Here is a 19,599-nt window from a genome sequence, read left to right on the forward strand (position 1 = left end):
TTACTCCGGGGACTGGTCTGGCTCACCGTCTTAGCCGGATGCATTATAACCTGTCACTCACAGTTAACACAGTTTATGAACTAATTAGTCCATGCAGCTTATTAAATGGAAATGGAACCCAGCTACAAGAGAGAATAATTATTAATGAAAAACACTTCTCCTCCTCAATCCTCATCTCCGGCACAGTGGTGTGTTGGCTAGCATTGATGTCTCGCAGCAAGACGTTTCAGGGTTCGAATCCAGGCCGACCGGGGGCCCTTCTGTGTGGAGCTTGCATGAAATTCTCTCACGTAGCATAACACCCAGCTTTACCTTCATCACTCATTTGAGAGTGTCTAGATTTATTTATCAAACATATATTGCAGTGGTAAGACGCTCCCAAAGTCTGCTGAATATAAAATATACAGGAGCTACTTTTCTCTTCTTTTTTTATTGTCTCACCAGAGAAGAATTCAGCGCAAACAGGATGATTTATTATCAATGTGTTTTTATATATATATTTTTTTTTTATTTAATCCCGCGGCACTCACAGAGCCAATTATCCCACATACATCACATAAATATTTTACGAATAAATAGAAAAAAAAAACTAAACATTAACAGTTTTCCCACATTCATTGGTGTCCATCCTGATAACAGAAATCCATAAAGAAATTCACATAAGGAACATTTAAAGGATAGCTTCATACACAGTGTAATGGCAGATTCTTCAACAGAGAGTTAAAATAAACATAAAAAGGTCATTTTACGGAATCAAACTTGAACCATACAGAAGGATTTATTCCCCCCCTCAATTTTCTGGAGCATGACAATGATCCTGCAACGTAGCTTTTTAATGTTTTCAACATTATTATCTCTTACCTGCTGGGGGAGTAGCTTGCTTTTATTTAAACTTCAATATATATAGGGTGCATGAATGTGTTTTCATTAGCAAATTTACTCTTTATCATTGATGCATACGAATGTAGAGAGGCAGATGAGGTTTTAGTTCAACAGAAAGCTGCGCAAACCTGTGGCTTATTCAAAAAAAATGCAGCCTGCAGCAGCATTGTGTTAACCCCCTCCCTCTCCCCGATATGAATTAAAATTTCCAGCAGACATTCAATAAGCTAGTGCCAAACAGCAACGACCAATACAAACGTGAAGAGAAAAGGTGCTCTAGTATTGCTTTATGTAGAAAATTTGTGTCACAGCTTCACCGCTGCTTTTCCCTTCAAACCTAAACCTTCACGAGGAAAGTTCCCTTGTGTGCCGTGCAGCAAATCAGTGGAGCACACGTTCACATGTCCTGTGAGAGCTAGTAAAAATATGCCATTCATAAAATTCAGAATGTTTTTTTTTTTTCTTTTCCATCCAGTGTTAACAATTTTCTGGGCGCTGACACCTCAGTAACATAGACTTGGTGGCAGGTGAACAAACAAGTGCATGTGCTCGTCTTCTCATCTTTTTTTTTTCTTTTCTTTTCATACGAACTGAACGTGTTCACAGAAGTTCTTCCTCATCGTCCTCCGAGCCTGACGGTCCTTGGCGGACTTCTTCGTACCACTTGTTGGTCAGTGTCTTCATCTGGATCCGGCCGTGTAGCAGGTCCTGTCAAACACACATTAGACACGGAAAAAAATGAGAAAATGTGCACGAAACACACTGAAAATGAACATGCAGAAGTAATCACACGAATTGATCCATCGAATGCAGCAGCTCTGCAGAGACCCAACTTGGTCAAGCTCCTCGTGTTTGTTTTGGTAATACTGTTCTGATATTGAGTTGACTCAAGCTTGCAGCTTTTCCTCTTGCTAACTAACATAATTTTGTAAGATTTAAAGTTTGTGCAGCAGAAATCAAAATTACAAATGCTCATACCCATGTTATATTAAACTATCTCATACAAGGAAGCATCTAAAGTATTACATTCAAAGGCTTTTGAAAGCAGCAAAATAAAATAAATAAAAAAAAATATATTGCAAACTGCACAACTACAATATTTATAGGAATAATTTCTTAGAAAGCTATACATTACCATGGGGAGTGCAACATTTTGCATCTGAGCAGCGTTTCAGTTTAACAGGGTATTTGATCGGACTACAGATGTAAATGCGTCCCACGGCATTTTTTGATGGTTGCATTAACCCTTCACAGGCACTCATTGAAATACTAGGAAATTCTATATTTCAATCCTAGAGTTATTGTAGGGCATAAGAAGACTCTTTTACCGTCACCATATATGGATATATGGACAAATGTGAACATGTATTTAGAGCATTAGAACATAAGCGCTGATTCAGCATACACATTACCACATTAGACAACATTAGAGCATACCGTGGTACCATATCTTGGTACCTAATAAACCAGTTATGCTCAGCGTTCATGCAGAGGTGGACATTGCAGATGACATGTGACCCTGATTTGACCGGAGAATGTTGCCTTGATCTGCTCTGATTGGCTGGCTGAAAACCACATGCTTCTCAACCTCACTGCGTGGCACAGGGACGCCATAACATATATGGTTCCTTGCCCCATAAAGGGTTAAGAGCAGTTAAAAAAACGAAACCTACAAGTGTTATCTACTATTCCTACTATCTGTTACTAAAAAGCTACCCCTGGAATTGGCTATAAAATTACATAAATGTACCTGGAGGAATATTTTTTTCCCCATCATGCACATCTGGCTGCAGAGGCCCTGGCAGATTCACATTGCATGATATGCTATGCATACAGCATCTGATATTGATGAATTATGATGAGTTTTAACTAATGATCACTCACTCTGTAGGTTTTTGTAAAATAAAGCCTGCACCCTGTTCTCTGTAAACCTTTTTACTTTTCTTTTGTCTTGAGGATAGAGGCTACAGTAGGGTGGCTGCAATCAGAAAACAAAGGGGTTCTTTGTCTAAAAAAAACTTATGCTGTCTCTGAACCAAATGTTACCTTTTTTTACTGTCTTTCATGCATGCATCTATGTTAGTTAAAACAGGGATTCAAATTTTACAAAAGCTTTTCCCGGATATTGAATCTGGTGTCTTCTGCACAAGTGGTCAATCATCAGGAATACATTTCACTCCCTCTGCCGGCTCAGAGAACAGTGCCCATTTCCTCCACGTTACTGGGGTAAAACCTCAGAGCAGTCCTTTTGTTCCTGAGTGTCAAATATGTTGCCTGAAAATATTTCTTAAATACCCCTCTATAGCTTCAAAACTAAGAACAAACTGTACCCCAATAACAATGACAAGCTCAACAAAAACTGTTATTAGTTTTGCCAAAATAGTGTCATGAATGTGTTGTTTATTCCACAATAACCTAATGAACTGAGAGCACTGTAGTGTAACTGGAAAACACAAGCTTAAAATAAAATGTGCTTATGGGATTGTGAGCAACACCACGAGGCCTTCCATGTGACATGGCGGGTTCTCTTTTCCCTGTTTCTCACCTCTTGTGTGAGCCTCCGAGTGAAGAAGGGGTTAAGGTACTTAGCATCAAGCCACATGAAGCCCTTCAGATCTTGTCTCTGGTAGATCTGAGCCTCGTACTCCTCCTCTGTCAGCTCTGATAGGTGCTCTGCCTCGATGGTATTACCCTGGAGAGAAAACGGAGAGGAGCCAACACATGAGCTCGGGGTGGAAAATGGAGGAGAGGCAGGTGGATGTAGGGAAACGTTAAAATGAAAGGACAGTGGTGAGGGAGGTGGTGTCAAGAGGAGCACAGATGAGGGAGAAAGAGCAAAGCGCTCAAAGAGAGGGAATTACATCAAATGGGCAATGAGAGCTGTGAGGAAAATGGGAGTTGGATGGATCTAGCTGCTGGTACCTTAGGGGTTGACATTTAGCTTTAGAAGACCTTATACGAGCAAATACTAGCAAATACTATGCAAACACATCCCAGTATGCTAATAATAACCTTAGTGGTGTGATGTACTTTAGATGAAAGCTATCATAGGTAACTGAAATCTTGTGTAGTGTAGTTTGCAGCATCTATGGAACTGTATCTGGGTTTATCTGAGCTTGTCTGAGTTTTGGTGTTATTCAAGAGCGCATCTGTGTGATGAGAGTGCTTCACTCGCCGCTGATTCAGTGTCCTTCAGACAAACCACAATCAACCCTTTCATGTTTTTCCCTCTGAAGAGAGAGGTCTGACGGCAGATGAGGGGATGGCACAGCTAGTAACAATGCACACAACAAACTGTGTGTGTATGTGTGTGTGTGTGTGTGTGTGTGTGTGAAACCCGAGTGTCTCATCCATTACCATTTTCTGTGTCTTGCTGAGATTGATGTCTTTCTTGTTTTTACGCCGCGACTGGCTTTCCTCAATGTCCATGACACGGATGAGAGGCATGGTCCCGCCCCCGAGGAGGAGGATGGTAAAGAGTACGATGATGATGGTGGTGGTGCCGATAAGCTGGCGCTTCTCAATGGGCTCCAGGCCTAAATGAAGGCTTAAGGCATAGGGAATAGCACCTCGCAAACCTAGCAGAGACAACAGAGGATTGAAAAATTAAAATGGCAAAAGGCAAAATCAAAACCCAGATGTACCAAAGATACATTGCAGACACATCCTAAGTCTGGACACTTGTACGCATGACTTGCTCATTTTTAACACAGCAGCAACTACTTATTATTCTCATTATCAATTAATCAGCAGAATTTTTTATATATCTTATTTCTCCATTAAATGAAAAATGATGATTAAATATATTCATGGGAAGACACAGGTGTAGTGACTGAAGGTTATTTGTCTTTAACAAAGACAGATGTTTTGTGCATTTGTCTCCATCAGCGCCGTATCCAACTATGTGGTACTGATGTGTAACACCCAAAGAGTACAAAACTGTCATGTACTGAAGCAAAGCACTAAATATCAGTTGAGATTTGTAATCTTGTTCAATTATATATGCCAAAAAAGGCACATTTTATTTCCCTGGCACAGGGTAATATACGATTCAAATATATTTTATGATAGTGACTTTTACTTAAATGGTTCATAGTTTATCAAAACAGCAGAGAAATAGTTTAAATGTCGAACTATATAAATCAAAGAAAAACACTATTTCCATGGCTATTATGAGGAAATGGAGCTAATAGAAAATATAAAGATAAGCGATGCTTTATTTTACTGTAGCTGTTCTATCATTTATTAAGTTGTAGGTTTATGCTGTCAGTTTACTCTCTCCTCCTTTTGCCTTTTTGTTTTCTCTGGTCGTCTGGTAGTAGCTGGGGATTTCTAAACTGAGGAACTAAACGCAAATAAAACACAGAAAGCAAGGATTTGCAAATAATTTAAACACTTAAACACTGTATTGAAAAAACAAATAGTGTGTTGCAGGTCATATAATTGTGGGGCAATTTATGCTGAGATGCTGTTGGATGTAGAGAGAGGGCTTGCATGTCGTTGTCTCAGGGAGCAGGGAGCTTTGTCCGTAGTTGTTACCAAGGCTAAACAATTATTTTCTTAATTGTTTATCTATAGAATCTCTGGAAAAAATACATGTCCAGAGATCAGAGCAAAAAACATGATTTCTTTACCTTTCAGCTGTAGTTGAACTTTCATTTGCACTCACTGACACTGATCAAGACATGGACAAACAAATTTGATTCTTTTTATTTAATTTTATTTATCTTTACTTTTATATTGCTTTGTTTGTTTATGGGTTCACGGAAGTAGACAGAATTTCTCTTGCCTCTTCAATAATGTATAATTATTATAATGATGATAATTACTGTAATTATGGTAATTATGATGAGTATTATTATTATATTTCTCTCGTTCTCTCTTCTGTTTTTTGTCTTTATGTTGTTTTTTCTCTTTTCCTCCTTTAGATACTCACACAAACCCACACAGTACATAGCCTCCTACATTTTGTGGATGTGCCGTGCCAATTTTTTTGTCCCCGTCCTGTAAGTGTTTCTGTTTGTTTGTCCCCAATAAAATTATTATAATTTTAATCCTAGTAGTACACAGGTTAAAGGGTTAATGTGTCATCTCACCACTAAACCACATGATGAACATCATTTTGGGCGTGATCTTGTGGTCTCTGAAAAAGTTCAGGAGGAATGACAGCGGGAAGATGTTCACTGCTCGGCCGAAAAGAACCAGGACCTGCGGAGAGAGAGGAACGGCTGTAACACCTGACAATCATATATCAGCTTAAGATGATATCAACGTTGAGATAACATTTTAATAAAGTGAACTCACTATGCACCAGATTACGAATGATATTTCGAACTTATGAGGGAAGCTGAAGATGGAGAGACCGAGGAAGGCAAACACACACGTCTCTGGAGAAAGATGTTAAGAAATTGGATTTAAAACTTAATATAAAACATAGATTAAAAAAAAAAAAAGAAGATAAGTGGGAATTCACTGACCACACATGAAGGCCACTGTTCGGAGTGTCTGCTGCATTAGGATCTGGGTGACAGGAGACAGGTTGTGATGGGTGTAGTGAGACATCACAATTCCCGCGAACAGGATGGACATAATTCCTGGAGAGAATCAGGAGGTGAGGCGGAGGTCAGCGGGAAAGTCAAACATACAACATTTTTTGGTAAGAGTGTGTGCCTGTGTGTGTGTGGACCCACCAGACAGCTTGATCCCCTCTGCTAGGCCGTAGGGAAGATACGCAAATATGATCATCATGCCAAACTCCAGCGACGGCGTCTTCCTCAGGTCAAAGTGTTTCAGAAACTGATCCGGTGAGTTAAAGAATTTAAACAAGATGCACACACACAAATATACACTAAACTATACACACACAGCACAGAGATCGCATCTGAAGGATACAACAGCTGAGATGAGTCCGGTGAGGGTTCCCAGGGCGGCAGAACCAAAAAACATTTTAAGGAAATATCCCAGAGCTTGCAAAAAGGTCTCCCATCCCGTTACTGTGGCGTTATCTGAGCGGGAAAAGAAACCCTCGGCTGTACTGAAAGACAAAAGAGAGAAAAAAGGAGAGAATGAGAATAAGAAATGAAGCCAGATTACTGTTCAACATTTTTTGTTGTATTACCTACATCTAACACTAGAGGGCAGAAACACTCTACCATGAAAAGTGGTGTGGATTAAAGTGTTTGCAGTTTGTAATCCCACCATCAAAATCCAGTTGGATAAATTGAGACGGATTATATATTCCGTTAACCATTAGTGACTTAATGGTTAATGGAAAGTAAAAGGAACAGAAATATAAAATGAACTGTGTCACAGAATGGATATTATCTCAGCCACAGATTGAGTTTTCATTGTTTAATGTACATTTTATCACATCTTCAAGATTATGTTTTGGATTTTGACTTGGGCGAAAATGATTTATTAAATTATTGTCTGTATTAAAATAAATACCATTTTCATTCATTGCATTATTGATTAATGAACTGACCATTCCATTACTTTCTGCAGTTTAATCAGAAAGGTATCCATACAAACAGCCAGACAAGAAAAGACAGTTAATAATGTGACTGTAATTGCTATCAAACAAAGGCGTTACCTGCTGCTATTACAAAATGACTGGGCAAAACTGCGAAGTAGCTTTCTAAGAAGGCCAGTCTGCGAGGTGCTAACAGCGAGCAAACTGCCAGGGCTGCTCAGTCTATCAAATATTCATGCCCTCATTTACTCTACAGGGGCGTACAGACACTTGAGATCACTTTGCACATTTAGCCGGTGGTGAGTAGGAGAGATAAGGCAGCAATAAAGAGTACGGAGTCAGAAGATAGAATGACTGTGGCGAATACAAACAAGGGAATCCTTCAAAATGTCTGTTTCTGTCAAACTTGTCTGTCAAGTTCGGCGTCTCTGTTTGCTCGCACAGATCACGTTTGATTCTGAGAAAGAGATACTTTGAATAGACTACCTTATGTTCAGTGGAAGTTCAGTGACACCAGCATGAAGATAAACACAACACAGTAACATTTTTTTCTTTCTTTCTTTTTTTTTTTTTTTACTGGAAATTGTGAGTTTCCGGTTTGACACCCTCCGTCCAGGATGTCATTCACATTAATCAGGTTACCATTCCAGCTACTGGACTTTAACTTTAGCACACTGTGATTAGACTTTACAACATCGATAATAATGTTCTATGATCTGCCGAGATAAGATAGGTCACAGGTTTTATTGTGTTTGTATTGTCCTGTTTTCTGCCGGTAGGGTTCAAAGGTGACTACACCTCAGCTGATATTTGCAACTTGGCATTACTGTTAATGTGAGAGTGGGTTGAAAATAATTAAACCCTGAGGATAATATAAATAACCAAAGGTGAACAATAAAAGTTTACACAGTGTTTTTGTTGTGCTCTTTATTCCCACTGGCTGCCAGTAAGGCACACAACATATCATAATGCGGTTTCAGGGGGTTGAGACAGAAACAATAAAACACAAATACCATGGATGTCTGAACACACCGTAGCTCACTGTATTGCTCATTGTGCAATAGTCTGCCTAACTCAGCATCGAGCTAACACACGTAAAGAGAGTATGTTGGTTACCATAGCAATGCCTCTTAGCTTTCTTTCACCAAAGGGATTTCTAAAGCACCTTTTGGACAGGTTTTACTTCACAGGATGAGTTGGGGGATTTTTAATATTGCGTGGGGTGGTTAGTGATTTCAAAACAGACGAGTAACTTTTCACCCCGATCTGACCGTAACCGTTAAACTGTACATTAGAACCCATTTGAAGCACTTTCTGTGCATTTCAAAGCTTCTCCTTCACTTTATCAGCTCAGTGTGAAATGTTTTTATCAAAATGGACAAAGTTACCATGTTAGCTTTTTAAGGAACCAATAACACGTCGAAATTAAATTAAAGCCAACAGAAGAGCTGCAATACAAAAATTAGTCCGTTATAATATCAGCTACAGGTAGTCCTGTTTTTAGCCTACAGCGTGTTTGCCTACATTTTGCACATGGATGCACATACAGCTATAACTGGATTACTTTGATTTGATTTCTAAGAGGACTTGTGTTTATTTGTGTTTATTTTTAGCACTGTCCTGCTGCGTGTCTGCAGTAAAATACCAACATGACATGGTGAGTTCAACTTCCAGGTCCACAGGGAATATTTTATTCCTCTGCTAATCCCATCAAAACGGACCTGATCCGTCAGCATGTGCACCTGCCTAAAGTATGTCTTTAAGAAGTGTCCCTGTCCCATGAATTGTGACAACAGTGGTTCCGTACATTTTGATCTGTTAGCAACGCGTCGGCTCTTTGCATGACGTCCTTAAAGCTGCCAGTATTGGAAAACTGTGTCAGTACTGAGCAGAATAAACAAGCCGTGAAGGTGAAAATAGAGACTCTTACTTGGTGAGGACAATGGAGACAGCGTCGTTGAGCATGCTCTCGCCAAACACCAGCATGTTGAGGACCGGGTCCACGTTAAGAGCGTTAAATATGGCGATGGTAGCTACGGGGTCTACGGCTGAGATCAGCGAGCCAAAGGCAAAGCTACAACAAACCATTAGGGAGTTTAAAGAGAGACAGCTTTGAAGTCATTTACAGTCATACTTTAAGAGAATACATATGAGCAGCAAAGGGACAGAACATTAAGACAGACAGAGAGATAGGAAATATATCAAACATGATCTGCAGCTAGTTCTGTTTAAAGATTTTTCCAACAATTAAAATGGTAAACATTTGTGTGGGAAGAAGTGGGCAAAGAGATAAAATAATATAAAAAATAATTAGACAAAATCGCGGATTGTTTGGGGGCATCAATTCATTATTAGCCCCTATCCTGAATTCCCTCCACATGTCACTGAAATCTGCAGAGTAGTTTCTGAGAACTGCTGCTAACAAACACACAGACAAATGGGACTGAAAACATATCCTTGTTGGCATAGGAAACGAATAGGCAAAAGCCCTGCTTGAAAGCAGGACACGCACTCAAACCCATGCTGACTGTGCACGAAGGATAACACAGAACGATCCCAAGCTCCTCTTAAGAAAACACATGGGTGGGGAATAACACACTGTGTTTTGTCAGTTATCTCTGGCAGCCGGATTATGCTACTGTCTGGCACTCTTACTTTCTTAGTAGATAGTAGGTGTAAGTGAGTGATGTGACAATAAAATTGCATTTTATGCCTCAAAGTACAAATGTTAAATACCCAGATGTTTGAAGAAATACTCTACCCAGGATCTACACAGTCCACACGTCATAGTATACGGATGGCTTACACTATTGTAAACATTAATACTTGTGTGCTGGTGTTACAGGTCTGTAATTACGCATATAAAACACTAGCTGTGTTGAGTTTCCCTCTGTACTGTGTACAATGGCGACTGGAACTAAAAGTGACATGTTGGAGTTAATAAATGCTGAACAGCTGTTCATTTTACTGAAAACACTGCAACGCAGAAAAGAAGGAAGATTTCTCAGCAGGTCACGTGTAGGAGGTAGAAGGACGAGCTATTGTCTGTGCTTGCTCTGCAACCGAGGGACGCGGACAAGGAAATGCATTTTGGACCAATCACAGCTGCTGTGGTTAACGTCACTGTAACATGTAGCTACATTTCAGGTTAGGTGAACGTCAGGCTACGGTCTAGGGTGCAGTGCAACGCTGTTGCTATGCCGCAGATCCATAGAAACATAAATGTAGTTTAAGGTCAACACTCACCTATCAGTCATGGTCATTTTATAGATCACATCAGCCTGAGACAAAAAAAAAAAAAACACACACGTACACACATAGTTAAGAGATGGAACGATGAGATCTGATTGAGATAACATCGATAGAGTAATGCAGAGAGAAAGCAGTAAGTAATAGTGACTAGACTTTTAGGAATATTTCTCTTTCAGCATCTGATTAAACATTAACAAGGAGTTTCAGGAAACTCAAGGCAGAACACCGAACATATTTTATCAAGTTCAGGCTCCTCTGAACAGGCCCGGACAATGCCAGGGTTGTTAGCTGGGAAAATGCTCACCTGCCCAAGAAAATAGATGCCTCCTCCAACTATGAAGGCAGAGATAGCTGTGCCAATCACAGCAAAGAGAGTAATGGAGCCAATGTTCTGGAAGAAGTTCCCCTGAAAATACATGGACACACAGCTTTAGTATTTGTGGGATTAGTGGCATGGCATTTGAAATAAAACAGTGTTACGTAACATGCTGCCAGTATTGAAATAAAAAGCATGGTACGGCATAAGTACAGAGAAGAAGCACAATTTCACTGAGCCAGAAAAAATATATGTAACTGTTTTCAACTCTGAGATATTAACTCAGAAAAGGAAGATCAATATAATCAAATGTTATTCTTTGCACATGTTTCATCTTAAACTTTAATTAGGATATATATATAAAAAGAAAACACATAAAAAAAAATGAATAAAAAGAACAGAAAACAGATGCTCTTTTTCTTTCCTTTGGTGCCACTGACATGTTCTTGGCCAGTAATTCCTAACGTGGCGTCTGCTGTACCTTATGTAAAGAGTATCCAGATTCAAAGATGATAGGCGGCAGAAGCAAGAGGAAGAACATGTTGGGTCGGAACATCTCCTCCTCCTGTTAGAGAAGGACAAGGAGGTCAAAGTTACATACAATCTACATTTCGATAGTAAATGAACTGCAGCACACAGGGGACTGATTACTGCCTTGATGTGGAGTTGAACACTGGCCAATAGCAATAAACTGATGAGGTATGGGAAACTTTTCAGTGACTAAATTGCTTGGACTGTGTTGTTACACACGGTGCCACAGTGTGTCATTTCGAATAATCCTAGAAATGCTCTTTACCTACCACAAAACCTAATCAGCACCATGAACGCATGCGCAAACTGGGTGTGTCACTTACTGAAAAACAAAACACGTGGTTGTGATTTATTAAGCCCCCCTCCGCAAATAATCTCTAGTATTCATCTGGCTGGTGAAAGTTGCTTCAATGCTCATCAACTTAGTCATGCAAGAAGAGAAGGGGTGACGTGGGGGGCATTTTCCCGAACTGCTGGTACCAGCCCTTCATCTGACAATACAAATTTGAATGTTGCCTCGAGGACAACAAACCCGCACATGTCAGGCGCTCATCAGAGGAAATACCTGCACGCTTCCTGCCAATTCACCCAAACCTTAAACTATACTATAGACATGCTTCCTTACACGCACACAGACACATGAATACCTAAATATGCTTTTTATGTCTAAGTCTCTCACTTATTCACACACACACACACACACACACACACACACACACACACATCCGGGTGAGCCTAACTCTAATTATTTCACCAATATAATGAAATCATTGTTGCTCTCAGCTAAACCGGCCAGCCTACAAGATCAGGCACAGGCATCATGTGCACATGCATTACGCTCTGCCTGCCAACGTGTCCGTGCATGATGCACCCTGTGCGCCTGTATTAGTCAACGTGGGTGTGTGTGTTCTCTGCATAATCCGTGTTAGAAATCTAAAAGCCAATACGCGGTATGCCTTAGTGAACGTTCCCGTGGACGTTTTATTTCTATGTGTTTGTTGACAATGCAGTTGTTACTGTGAAACAGATGGAGAAGGGCACGGTCATAATCACTCCACCCAGTCAACAATATCACACTTTGTATCACGAAGCCAGTTTTGACAGCTTGTGCAGTCGATCCTGAAACTTAACCCCACCCGCCACTCTCGCAGATGCACAGAATTACTTCCACTTTTAATTTCCTAAAAAGCAAAACAAAAAAATAAATAAACACGCATAAGAATGTGATTGACTTTCGTCACACACACACACAGGTATTTTAATCGCCAGTCATCTATTTTCGACATGCTATTTGTCAAAATTTAAACACAGTCAGTTGTGTTTTCAAAAGACAATTTCCAAAAGACCATCGTGGCAAAAACGTGACTTATTCTGAATTTGCCATTTACGTTCTTATCTAATTACTTAGGAAAAAGACGCAAAAGAGCATGAGAGGTGAGACAACACCGCAGGGTGTTGTTTAATTGTGGCTTTTAAGGAATATAATACACCGTAGCGTAGTTTATCTTATAAACAAATTTCAGGTTATTTGTTTTTTTTTTCTCGGCATTTAAAACCAACAAAACCTTCAGGCCTGGTGGTGTGGAATGACAATTAACACCTAAGACACAAGAAGGTATGCCATGCATGCGTTACAAGCTGCCATCCACGACTGCATGCCTGCACGTGCTTTACTGCCATACATGACAATGTCTAGTTTAATGATTCTATGCAGCTCACATAGCATTTTCATATACGACAACACAGATTTAAATAAGCACACATGTAGAGAACAGTACTATTCATTATTTGATGATAAGAGAAGGGCTTTACATACGGATTTAAATCATTATTAATTTATATTATTATATTCTCTTTAATTCTCATAATTTACAAGTCCATGGATATGTCTTTAGAGTGGTTTGGTTTTCCCTGTGTCCTGATGTTGTTGCATTTAAAATGTAAAAACTTAAAAACTGATATTTTTTTTTTGTGACTAATCAGTTCCTGTTGACTGACAAACCCCTAGGCTTTAAGGTCATGATTGTATTTCCTTGACCTTCTTAGGCCATGAGGAAAGCTGTGTAGGCTGAATAGGGGCAATAAGATTACAGAAACACTGATTTTGATAGACAGCAGAGACATATATGTTGTAAAAGGATTAAAAAATGTAACGGATAAAAGCAGCGAGCAGAGGATGGATATACTCAGCTGAGACAGAGCTTGAGCTAAATGAGAAAAGATGAATGCCAAAGATGAAGGGAGCACAGTTAAAAGAGGGCAGAGATATAACGGAAAAAATATGAGGAGGAACGTTGAAGGGACCTTCATTCAGAGTATGGGCTCCCTGGGGGCCTCGGCTTTGACAACCAGTGACATCACCACATGGGAAAAAGGCCCCTGAAACCACAATTAAAACTTCTCTCCTTGTGTCGCTCTGTCTCTTTCTCTCTGTGGCGTGGGAGAGACCTATTAAAAGTATGTGCTGCCCTTTGGGGCTTAAAACACACCACTGCAGCCACCGAGGAAAAACGATGAGCCCAGACTACAACTCTTTAACGTAGAGAATTTTTTTCTCTACGAAATATTATCTGGAGTCCAAATAGAGCGCATTCACCTGTTCATCTCTCTCCGTGCTTTGCCTAGAAGACAAACTGCTGCGAGCACGTTACTTCATACCAGCATGCTATTTCTTCTTCAATCTGTGTCAGAGCACGGGGGAGAGATGGGCAGATGAGAGGAAGGGAAAAGCAGGGATGAGTACCAGAAAAGCGCATGAGGACAAAACTGTCTCTTCATGTGCTGGGTGGTAGGGCGACGATTGGCGATGGAGAGCTTGATAGCCAAAAGCAAAGACAGCAGATTGTCAGTAAATAGGAGAGGGCAAACTGAGCAATGACAGGATGCTGCCGCCTAAAGGGTTTATACACCCTTGGTATTTTGTAGGGCAGTCCCGAAGGCCCGCTGGATTAGCCAAGTGAGCCAGCTTTAGAAACACTCTACTGGGAGGAAATGGTGCCAGTCGTAAACGCAGCTACAAACATGAGGCTGTATTTAGTTTTTACTGTGATGGTAAAGCGTGGACCTGTGGGTACGTGTTTGCACAATTTCACAGAGTGGCGTTTGAAAAGAATAAATAAATAAATAAATACACTGACAGAATCTCAGTTTTGCCACTGGCTGTGTTATTCACTGAACAGGTTGAATGGTGCATCCTACTCTTAGATACTCTCTTGAAAACAAATAGGTCAGACATAATGGAATTGCATCATAGCCTGGGTCTTTTGAAGTCTCCAATGGACTATAAACCACTTAGCATATGCTGTTTGCGTGCAAAGAAGCTGCTGCATATCATAGTTTAACTTCATGACGCTCTGTATTCGTGAAACCAATCAGGTTGTTACTGCTTACTATATGTGGACAGGTGAGCCGGCCTGCTTGCTGTAAGCTGGACACAGCGATAGCCATCAAGAGATTCACAGGATGTGGCAACGGGGGGTAAAAGGGGCTCCGGGGGCTCTGGTTACTAGCATAGATGAATCAGCAACACCCAGGGGCCCCACAAGCCAAAAAACAATGGGCCCCTGTGTGCAAGAAACATTGACACGACCTGTCCTCTTTTCCTCCCTTCCCCCCGACTCTGCATTTCCACCTCAGTCACTGGCAGAGAACAAGGAATGTTAATTAAGGGCTATGAGAACCAGGAGGAAAAAGGAGGGCTCATAGGGACACAGGGGGAAAGATAGCAAGCAGTGATGGTGTCACTAGGAGTCCATAACAAAGTGCAGATTGAGAGATGAGATTTGTGTCAAAAACAGCAAACAGGAAATTAACCACTGAGTCCAAAAAAAGAAAACAAAAAAACACAGAAAGAAAGATGAATAATGACAGCAACAGATCATTATCTAGTTGGGGTGGGTGGGGATTTCCTGGTCAATTGAAAGTGTGATGAACAGCCTCATACAAGAACGATAAAAAGTGGGTATACATTTTACCCTAGTATTGAGCCAACTCCTTTATATTCTAGTTAATATTATGAATAAAGTGGCAGCAGCTCTTTAGTTTATGGTTTTGTTGTGTTATTTAAGAGGCGACACCAGAGGAGATCCTCTATCTAGATAGACCTCTGCGAAACATTTCGGCATTGCATATTGATTTGCATATTTTTTTGTCTTTGTTGTGGGGTGAAATATTCAAAATTTACTTCATGCCAAAGAAATCAAGCAAAAACTAAGCACCTTCAAATTGTAAATTGGCGACTAGTGCTGTGTGGACACAGAGCAAAGACCGGCGGACAGGGGTGTTAACAAGGAGTCACACTATACCTTCCAGTTGGCCAGTTCCTGGAACTCGATGATCTTAATGAAGCCTCCCATTAGAATCCCTAGAAAGAGAGAGGACACACGAAAATAACACCACGGATTAATATTTTACTACTTCATGAAAAATGTAACGCAAACAAAAAACACAGGGTGGACGGCAAGCCTAGTGCTATTTTTTGCGGTTAAAATAAATGGATGCCTGGCGAATGTCCACCATAGTTCAGAGATGAATTAGATATGAAGAGCATAAAAGAGCTATTGTCTTAGTTTTGAGAACGTCCCCGGCTTGCAGCTCTGTTGCTAGAAAGTCCAGCGGATCACTAATTAAAAGGTTGAGGAAAACACAAAGCCGCGTAAAGGGTAGAGAAAAAGATACAGATAAGACAGAAAAAGAAAATACATCGTAAAGCAGACCCAGATATATATGTGTGTGTGAATACATATATACAAATACATATATATATATATATATATATATATATATGTATATATATATATACACACATATACATATATATATTCTCACACACACACACACACACACACACACACACATATATATGCGTATATACGGCGAGGGATAGTTGAGAGGACAACATACAATGAGTAGATGGGCAAAAAAGGAGGTTGTGAGGAAGGAAAAACCGCCCTTCCTGATTTGTAAGCAGTGTTATCTCTCTTCAGCAGAGTCCTGTGCTCCAAACACATGAGACGAGCTTTGAGTGACTATAACTGCGCAAACATGTCTAGGGGGACGCAGTGGAGAGAATTAGAGTCAACCCTGAAGTGACCTTAAACAAGAAGCAAAAATGTATCACAGGAAATGGATAGATACTTTTTTTTTTACCAAAGCACTTTCTGCCAATGACAACACTGTCTCATTTTAAGATACTATATTTAATGCAGGTGAAGACAGTTTTATTACTGCAATCTTGCTAATGTCAAGACGTTTAGTAATGTAAGAATTCTTCTCTGACATAATATGCTTAAGAGATGCAAACGTTATTATTTCTCCTCTGCAAAAAGAAAAGTGTATTATTCTGGCCAGCTCCCAATTAAATGCCAACATCCATTTCTCGTACTAAAGCCCATCATTTAAAAACTTTATTGAGAGCTCTGACATAGAAACGTGTCACATAAGAGGTACTCACCAAGGGACACAACAGCCACACTCTCTGGAAGAAAATGCAGCTTGAACTTGATAAGCAGGTGCACCAATATGATGCAGATACCTGGGGGGAGTGGGGAGGCCAAAAACAACTGAATGAATATTCAGGACAAATACATCTTACGTTCAGAAAATCACGTCAACTCAGATTGGCTCACAAACCGCCCACACATCATATAGTTTTAGGATATTTTCTCTGGCTGCTTTCATTCAGAACTGTACACCAGATAAGGACGCCTACTAAAGGGCATAGCATCTAGCTTCAATTTAATTTTCCCTCATTGCAGGTCTAAATACTGCTCAAATTAGTCAAACTACGAAAGTATTTATTACAAAAACAATTTCAAAAACAAAATGTTTGATGTAAAATGATAGTTAAGACTGTACAATAAAAGACTCCCCTTGATTAAAACTAAAAATAAAACTACCTTGCGCAAGTACCATAGGCAGCTACTGCATGTGTATCAATGAGCACATTAGCGTGCTTATAATGACACTGACAAAGGCTGCAACAAAGTGAACAACAATTAACACACCAAATCTAATGATATAATCATGAGACAAGGAAGTCAGCAGTGGTTGATTCATCAAATCTTTAGTGTCTTTGTCACAATGGAGATGTTAAATTCTGGCCAAAAAGCACATGCAATTAGAAGGAAAGGGTATATAAGCTCAACTTGGATTCCAAGAAACGCTATTTGGCCTAATGTGTGGTTTCTAGATGTTACTCTGAGCTTGCGTCACAGTTGTCGACATATAAACCACAGATGAGTTGTTTTTAATTATAGAACGCAACAAAGCTTTTGCAAGCATGCTTCTTGACATCACACAAATGTTACAATGAAATTCTGGGTTTAAGACAAAACACATTTGTATGTTTCGACAGAGTGAATTAGTCTAATTGTCAACCTTATGCATCATTCATGCCATTTCCTTTGTCTATAATCTGGTAAAGTGGTAGAGTGAACTAATGGGCAGTTTATCTGTCTGATGAAGCACTTCATGACCTTACAATGTGCAACCACATCCTTTCCTTTATCTACTTCCATGAAGTATTAATTCATTCATTCTGAATCACCATCCATTAAAGGGACTTAATGAAACAAAGAAACTGTACATTTGCCCTTTATCATTATTAGTATGAGAACTAAGTTATGCATACTCTGTAAACCACAATAAACAAAAAGAATTCCATTTGTAAACGTATTATCCTCTTCCATTCTATCTTGTATGCTCTGCCGCGCATTAGGCTACATTCCTTTTGGAAAACAGTAGTTCAAAGTGCAAAAGGAGTCTATAACAGATTGCAACAGAAAATAGTACTCAGAAATGAATAAACACCAACCAATAACAAGCAGGCTGAAGAATATGGTCAGCCCGCTGGACTGCTCCTCTTCTTGGGCCTTGACGCCTGTCTGCACGGGCAGAATGGGTTTAGGGGTTGGGGGTGGCGGCGTAGACGGCTTGACAGCAGTTGTTGAGGGGTGGAGGGTGGCATTGCTGTAGCTGTCAGTGGTGTCGTTGGACTTGCTGCAAGAAGACAGTCGGAATGCTGGTGTCAAACATATTTAGAATGACTATGTCCGGGCACCTTCTGTGTTTACATGGGTGCCATTTTAAGTTTAGGCCTCAGGTTTTGGAGTAAATGCAGGAGGGAAATGCATTTTAGCACATAATACATAGTTGAATACACAGTGAATATTTATTTGTGATCTATCAGTTTATTCAATGCATTAACAGTCATAATCTGATGCTCATGTATATTTTATTGTTATTTATTATTGTGAGACCATCTGTACATACACTCACTTGCCAGTTTTTTAGGTACCCCAGTGAAAATAAATGCATGTTAATATAACAGTCGTGCACTGAATCTTGGTTTCATGAAGGTTACAGTGTTCAGTGTATGTTGAAATAAAAAAAGGACGTAATTCAACTATTTCAGAAGATGTACCACAAAGGGCATTTTTCAAAAGAATCAAATAATCAAGTTACCATCCTCCTTAGGTTGTTTCAACACAAACTAAAGTCACTAAAGGGGATTTAGTGCAGGACTGTTATACCAGAATGCATATACCTAATAAAATAGCAAGTGAGTTTGAAAATATAATAACACAAAATAATAAAGATTAAGGTAAATGTATACAATGCGTGTGCTGATATATTCAATGTGAAAATATGTGATTTCAGGTCATGTAAAACAAAATGCTTGCCACACTAAGCTAACTCCAAAGCACTGAAATAAGCGTCAGTTGGCCCAAACCTGACAGACTGCCCATCCTTCTGTGGTTGGTTTGCATCTTGTCCGTTTTCTTCTTCAGGTTTTATTAATGTTTGCTTGTTTTCAGCCGGAGTATTATCCTTATGTTCCACGTCCCCTTCGTGGTTATCTCTCTCATGCAGGTCCAGCGAGTTTTCCCTGTCAGCTCCCTCTGACACGCACGGTTTTGCGAATAATAACAAACATGATAGCGACAAAATATAAACGCTGACGCCTCTCATTGTCAACCCGATTAGGTTAAACCAGAAAGCAGCGTTTTTTAATAAAAAAGACTACCAGTTTCATGTCGACATGTCCATGTATGTGTTGTCATCACAAGTCCACTTCCTGGTGAAGCTTGTTTCCTGGGAGTTGTAGTCTTTAGCTAAGTTGCAGTCGCCCTTAAAGAAGGACAAA

General features: G+C 39.9%; 1 protein-coding gene across 1 annotated transcript; it reads right to left on the minus strand.

The window, feature by feature from the left end:
* Nucleotides 1-470: 470 nt before the first annotated feature.
* On the minus strand, nucleotides 471-19,519 carry slc9a8 (solute carrier family 9 member 8). The gene is made up of 16 exons (XM_084554186.1): nucleotides 19,186-19,519; nucleotides 18,268-18,452; nucleotides 16,906-16,986; nucleotides 15,758-15,816; nucleotides 11,404-11,487; nucleotides 10,911-11,012; nucleotides 10,601-10,635; nucleotides 9,285-9,428; nucleotides 6,775-6,916; nucleotides 6,573-6,678; nucleotides 6,360-6,476; nucleotides 6,187-6,269; nucleotides 5,979-6,090; nucleotides 4,240-4,460; nucleotides 3,428-3,574; nucleotides 471-1,590 (listed from the first exon to the last, which is right to left on the minus strand). Exons 1-16 carry the CDS (start codon nucleotides 19,422-19,424, stop codon nucleotides 1,483-1,485), a joined length of 1,965 nt encoding a protein of 654 aa, XP_084410312.1. The 5' UTR covers nucleotides 19,425-19,519; the 3' UTR covers nucleotides 471-1,482.
* Nucleotides 19,520-19,599: the final 80 nt, after the last annotated feature.

This window comes from Chelon labrosus (assembly GCF_963514085.1).
Source record: "Chelon labrosus genome assembly, chromosome: 10".
Taxonomy (NCBI): Eukaryota; Metazoa; Chordata; class Actinopteri; order Mugiliformes; family Mugilidae; genus Chelon; species Chelon labrosus.

What these genes read in the sequence shown, in the direction of transcription:
- slc9a8 (XM_084554186.1), bottom strand. Translation starts at nt 19,424, where the DNA reads ATGAGAGGCGTCAGCGTTTATATTTTGTCGCTATCATGTTTGTTATTA. An exon ending in TGTGGCTGTTGTGTCCCTTG is followed by an intron (nt 15,817 to 16,905) that starts GTGAGTACCTCT and finishes CTCTCTTTCTAG; the next exon opens with GGATTCTAATGGGAGGCTTC. An exon ending in CTGGATACTCTTTACATAAG is followed by an intron (nt 11,013 to 11,403) that starts GTACAGCAGACG and finishes ATGTATTTTCAG; the next exon opens with GGGAACTTCTTCCAGAACAT.